The sequence below is a fragment of the Blennius ocellaris genome (assembly GCF_963422515.1).
Source record: "Blennius ocellaris genome assembly, chromosome: 21".
Lineage (NCBI taxonomy): Eukaryota > Metazoa > Chordata > Actinopteri > Blenniiformes > Blenniidae > Blennius > Blennius ocellaris.
Window position 1 is genome coordinate 1,526,091 of NC_137670.1, and position 6,602 is coordinate 1,532,692.

A 6,602-nucleotide genomic window follows, 5' to 3' on the forward strand; every position below is an offset into this window, starting at 1 on the left:
AAACTACAGAACAAAAATCTGTTTTAACTCAGAAACCAAGTTTACAAAGTAAAATCAAATGCAGTATTTTCCTCAACCATGTTTACTGCAATGAATACCCACAATCAATACAAACAAATGAAAAACTCACTTCACAATAAAATATTTAGAAATATTTAGAGACACTGACCTTGAATAGGGGGGGGGGGGGGATGAAGGAATAATATCCTTTCTTCTCTTACCAAAAGAAGTATTACAACTTCAAGTATGTAATATCAGTGTACTTAAGTATACTTAGTCTGTTCTCCCAAGTGTACTTATACTTGCAGTAGAAGTTTACTCCTCGGGACTAAATTGGCCGACTTGCAGTATACAAGTATACTTCAAAGTACGCCAAAGGTATACTTAAAGTAATCTTTTAACTTTACTTGTAGGTGTACTTCTGATATAATTGAGTATATTTTTCTCTTTGAAAGTACACTTCACAGTATACTTAAAGTAATCTGGGTATTACTATTACTACCAGTACATTTCAAGTCCACTATTTCGTGATACTTCGCCTTTATGCTGAGAAAAGAAAGTGAAGAAAACAGCAAAGTAATTTGTTTACCACTCAACATATAAACATGTAAATACGTTTTGTACATCAAACAGTTTTCATGTGAAACGTTTGTCTGATTACCTTTTTGTTAAATAATTACTTGACTGTTAAAGCATCCAGCGTCTTTTAAAAAAAAAATTTTTAATCTCATACCTGCTGTTGTAAAATATCTTTACACACATTTATTTATTCTGTACGGAAGAGGATTAGGGCCACTGTGGGAATAAACCCTGAGTTCTGACTTTTTTTCTCAGAATTGTGACTTTAAATTCAGAATTCTGACTTTTAAACTCAGAATTGTGACTTTTAAACTCAGAATTGTGACTTTTAAACTCAGAATTCTGACTTTAAATTGAGATTCGGACTTAAATTGAGAATTCGGACTTTAAACTCAGAATTCGGACTTTAAACTCAGAATTCTGAGTTTAAACTCAGAATTGTGACTTTAAACTCAGCATTCTGAGTTTATTCTCAGAATTCTGACTTTAAAGTCACAATTCTGAGTTTAAAAGTGTCTGCATCTTCCTCCTTCACATATTTATTTACTATCTTCTCTTCCTCCTCCAGTCTTATTCTACATTGATGAAACGTTTCACTCTTTCACTGCTGTGGATGAATAAAGTCTTAATCTAATCAAACTTCAGAGGAAACTAAGGGAATTTGAGAACTTTTTGTGCACATTTCGTGTGTGTGTGTGTGTGTGTGTGTGTGTGTGTGTGTGTGTGTGTGTGTGTTGGGGGGGTATTTAATTGTGTCTCTAAACTGAAGCATGTTATTTGTGATTGTCTTGGAGAAACACAATAGTCGATTGTATCTCGTTTGAAAGTTGCGTCCAGTGATCCTGCGGGTCAAACCCCCCCCCCTTCCCTTCACCCCTCCCCCCCCCCTCACCCCTCCGCTGCCGCCTGATTGGTCGAAAGTTTTCCCCGCTGCTCTCTGATTGCCGCTGAAGTTTGTTCTGCGGGTGAAAAAGTCCGGAGCTGCGCTCTTTTTGACGCACAGCAGCCGGAGAGCGACTGCGGCTCCGCACATCAGGCCGACCGGAGGACGACTACCAGACATGACTGCGATCGTTTCGTAGAGGGAACAACTCAGTCAGGGAGACGATTCTGGGATCTTTTTTCTTTTTTTTTTAAAACTGTTTGTGCGTCAGTTTTTGGAAATGGCTGTTTTTGCGCATTGGATTTACGCGTTTTGGACGTTACTTTTTGCGGCGTTTCGCGCGTCTGCTGCAAACTATTCCGAGGACCAGTGCAGCTGGAGGGGCAGGCAAGTACCTCTCGTCTGGTCCGTGCAAAAAATAAAAAAGAGTCGGGGGGGGCACACAAGGCGCCTCTTCCTTTGTGCCCTTGAGCAGTTTAACTTGCTCATTTGCAACGCAACGTGTTTAGACTTGAGATCGGGGCGCAATTTAATTGTTTGTCGGTGCGCCGCTGCGTTTGCGCCTCTGGGCAGCGTGCAGGAGGAATAATGGGGGGGGGGGTGGGGGGGGTCCTAGGGGGGGTCCGGGGGTCCAGACAGCCTGGAGGCTGCAGGATTCAGGATTCATTGACATGCAATGCGGAGATGCGCGCTGTGGATTCACTTGCTGAACGATGCATCTGTGCTGCAGCTTTCTGTTGAAATGTTAACTGAAATACTTTTCTTTTCAACTTTATTAAAGTTTTTTCTTTCCCCCCCTCTGGGAATTCCATTAAGTAACACCGACGTGCCAGTAGGTGGCGCATTTAAAGAGTGTGTCTTATTCTCAAAGTTGTACTGAACATGATTTATCTTTTCTTTAAAAAAGTTTGCAACAGTTTAGATCCACGTACTTTAAAATGTCCAGACAAACTTTGTGCTAACGGAAACCTGGTCTCACCTGCCTGCAGCGGCCTGTCCCAGCAGAAGGGCAGCGTGGAGCAGATCTCGCTCCACTGCGCCGAGGGCACCCTGGACTGGCTGTACCCCAAAGGCGCCCTGCGCCTCACCCTGTCGCCCCGCCGCCCTCGGTGGCGGTGGGGCCGGGCGGCGGCGGCGGCGGCGGCGGCTCGGGCCTCGTCACGGCCTGCGTCAAGCCCTCGGAGCAGTTCCACGGCGCCCAGCTCTACCTGGAGCGGGACGGCGTCCTGGAGCTCCTGGTCGGGGACCGGCTGGGGTCGCCGGGGTCGCCGTCGTCGTCGCCCTCGCCGCCCCGGGTGCGCTGCTTCAGCCGGCTGCCCGGCGAGACGGTGGCCCTGTTCCTGCAGGCGACGCCGCACCAGGACATCAGCCGCAGGATCGCCTCCTTCCGCTACGAGCTGCGGGGCGACTGGACGGCACGCCTGTCGCTGGACTCCGGCCCCGTCAGCAGCGAGGGTGAGTCCCGGCCCCCCCGCGGAGTCGTCCTCCCCGCTTTAGCCCCAAAACGCAACTTCGACTTGTCCCAGACCCCCCAAAAAGGTCCTGAACTCCTCTTTAAAAAAACTGTACTTGAAGATCTTCTTCCTGCTCCAAACAACGGTGACTTGCAGGACCTGGACCCGCCCCCAGTGGTCATATTATTCCCATCAGGCCTTGTGGCTGCGGTCGGCTGGTAATGAGAGCAGGCCTGTGTGGGCGGCGGTGCAGGAGGAGGAGGAGGAGGAGGAGGAAGTGGCCAAACTTTCCCCCCCAGAGGAGCTGCAGGAGAGGTGGAGGAGGGAGGAGGGGGCACAAAGGCTCAGTATGTGGGGGGGGGGGGGGGGCTTTTCTCCAGGGTCCGCGGCCCCTTTTCAATGGGTGCCGCATGAGTATTCTGGGATTACTGCCGTCGCCTAGGAGACGGGGAGGCCTCGGCCCAGCTGAGATGCTCCCCGCTTTTGTTGGGCTGCCCGATGTGGGGAGACTTGTCTGTAGGACTGAGGAGTAACCCCCCCCCCCCCCCCCCCCCCCCCACAATCTCTCTCACACACACACACACACACACTGATTAGGTTTGGATGGGGGGTTTTGCTCTGGACCAGAGAGGAAGGAATCTCATTTATCAAGAGGTTTCACTAAGGAGAGAATGTTAGGGGGGGGGCGGGGGGGGGACCAATCAACCACAAGAGAACTTTAAAAAATGCCAGGAGTTTTTTTTTTTTCTTTCCTCCCACAGCTACAGTTTCACAAGTAAAGTCAGTGGGATCTTTGCTGGTTTTGATTTATTTACATATTCTAATTCATTTATTTAATTTTATTTGGGGGAAAAAAACATTACTTTTAATTTCTAAGAAAAAAACGTCAAACTTTGTAGAATGGGTGAATGATACTTTATAAGAGGAGGGATTGTGCTGCTTCAAAAAAAAGTCTTTGAAGCCCCCCCCCCCCCCTCTGGCCTTTGATGAGGTGTGACTGAGACGCCCTGAAAAGCGCTTTTAGGAGGAGGGAAGGTTTCATTTGGCCTTAAATGATCTGCGGCGCGGAGACGACCACCTCACAGCTCTCCATTCTCCCGCCGCCGCCGCCGCTCCGACTCCTTTCTTTTTTTTTGAGATTAACGTCACATTTCTGAGCAGACGGTCCGGAAACGCAATCTTTGACGGTGTCGGGAATTTGAAGCGAGGCGTTAGAATCCTCACCAACCCACTGTTCTTGGTTCTCCACAGACGCCTGCAGACCCTGCAACAACACCGAGATCCTCATGGCCGTGTGCACCAGTGACTTTGGTAAGTCCCCCCCTTCCCCCCCCCCCTTTGATCTTGTAAATGTAGAAAACCACAGCAGTCGAACAGAGGGACGGTTTCTTTCCAGCGGCTGCAAATCGGTTTAAAGTCAGAACTCCCAAATCCGCTGCTCTCAAAGTGCAAAGGTTAAAGGTGAAACAGCAAAGCGTTGCAACCCCCCCGTCCCCGTCCCCCCCCCCCTGCACCCGTCAGAGGCACTGTAGTGGACTAATCCTAAAATCCCCCCCCCCCCTTCGACTTGAGGGCAGTGGACTAATCTGCGGCCCCTGATTGAGCCGTAAAAGTCTGTGAAGTTCAGCTGCCAACAAACGTTAGGCGGATCAGCGAGGAGGCCGGAGGCGCCGCGCGGCGGAAGCTCGCTAACGTGCAAATATAGCGTTAATATATCGGTACGTGAATTGTGAAGTGACGTTGGAAGTGATGTGACTCTTCGCAGTGGTCCGGGGAAACATCCGGTCGGTGGAGGAAGACGGGAACCTGCGCGCCGCCGTGATCAAAGTCGGCGCCACCCGAGTGTTCCGTCAGAAGTACGCGCTGTTCGCCGGCGGCGGGCGAGGCGGGGGGCGCGGCGGCGGCGGCGGCGAGATCAGGACCCTGCTGCAGTGCGGCGTCAAGCCCGGGCCCGGCAGCTTCCTCTTCACGGGCCGCGTCCACTTCGGCGAGGCCTGGCTGGGCTGCGCTCCGCGCTACAAGGACTTCCAGAGGGCCTACGTGGTCGCCAAGGCCGCGCGGCAGATCCCGTGTGAGCTGCCGGTAGACTGAACCCGCAAGTCCAGAGTCCGATCTGCTGAACAACCGGGGCCGAACTCGGGGGGAGGGGGGGACCCCCGATCCGGCTGAGGGGGTGAAATGGACCGATTCCATTTCGGTTGCAAGACGCCGTGGACTTCGGACGCGGTCAAAGGTCACGAGCGCGTCGCGCCCACCAGTCTGGAGCCCGGCGGGTCCGGCCGGTGGGACTCGCGGCCGTCTGACAGGCTTTCGCTTTCAAACTCAGGAAATCCAGATGAAGCTCGTGGCCGTCCGTTCAAATCCCAGCGAGGTACTTCAGACGGCGTTCTGGGCCTCGACTTCAGTGTTACGAAGGAGATTATATGAAGTCTGGTCTGTATGGAAACGACGAGAAATCAACACAAAAAAAAAAAGAAAATATTTGCACTGATGATGTAAAGGGAATGATCTGGAAGGTGTGACGCTGCAAAGCACTGAAAACCAAATGAAAAGCAACTATATGTAGCATAGAGGAGCGACGGAGAGTTTAATATATGAACCGGTGCTCAGAGCACTTTCACTTCACCGCCAGCCGGAGATTCTCTTCTGTAAGGAGCGCAGGCCTTTTCCAAGCACTACACCTTTCATTTCCGATATTCTCGCCACAGAAATTTTGACTGAAATTGACTTTAAATCCTTTAAAAAAAACACAAGTGTCGTCAAAGCAGTTATTCTGGTTGCAGTTTCTGAGAGATACAAACTTAAATATTGAATAAAAGAAGCGGTGGAGACGTTCAGTCTGTAGACCTCACTACACCGGCTCGCTCGACAGAAAACAACACGTCTGCATGTGATGTGATGAACTTGTTCTGTAATGTGCACTATATATATAAATATATATATATCAAACAAAACAAAAAAAGGTTTATACCAAATTAACATAATGTGCTGGAGTTGTATTATTATGAGTTCACTGCCGTTCTGCTGTCAAAATGTGAATTTATGTAAATATGAATGTAAATATGTCGATAAGAAGAACATTCTCTCAGTATTGTGAATTATTTTTATGGTCGTCTGATATTAAAATATTGTGTTCAGAAACGACTTTTGGTTGGATCATTTATTGCGACTGAAGCTTTTTCCACGAGTTCTTTTTTTTTTTTTTTTTCTCTACACGTCTTCGTGCCCCACAAGCCTCCAGAAAGTTTCTTTCTCAGGACTCGTGAATCACATTCCTGAAAGCCGGGAACAAACGTCCCGTCAGAGCGAGAGAGGCCTTGAAAAGACGACAGATTTAAGGACCGTCCAGGAACCCCGAAGGCATTCGGACGGGCGGGGGGGGGGGAAAGCGGCACTTGGAATTCTGTTGTCTCCCGTTTTCAGGATCCAGGAAGCAATAAATCGCCATTAAGGGGAGCGGCGTGGCGGCGTGGCGGGAGGTGCCAGGCAGTCGCGACCCACGTGTGCACAAGGACACGATCAAAACAATGTCTCTTCCGCCCGCTGGCTGGACGCCCGAGAACCCCGAGCTCAGGCGAGGAGCTGCGACGCCCGTGAACCCGCCGCCCGTCTGCGCCGCTCGTAGCATTTCTGCGGGAACGCGAGCTGCACGCGCCCCAAATCCACCGTGTTGCAATAGACCCACT

The 6,602-nt window shown here is 50.1% G+C and overlaps 1 protein-coding gene across 1 annotated transcript; it reads left to right on the forward strand.

The window, feature by feature from the left end:
• The first annotated feature begins 1,631 nt into the window (after positions 1-1,631).
• On the forward strand, positions 1,632-6,056 carry metrn (meteorin, glial cell differentiation regulator). Its single transcript, XM_080517291.1, is given in 5 exon segments — positions 1,632-1,849; positions 2,452-2,567; positions 2,570-2,917; positions 4,168-4,227; positions 4,682-6,056. Coding segments are annotated over 5 exon segments (957 nt in total). The 5' UTR covers positions 1,632-1,742; the 3' UTR covers positions 5,008-6,056.
• The last annotated feature ends 546 nt before the right edge of the window (positions 6,057-6,602 follow it).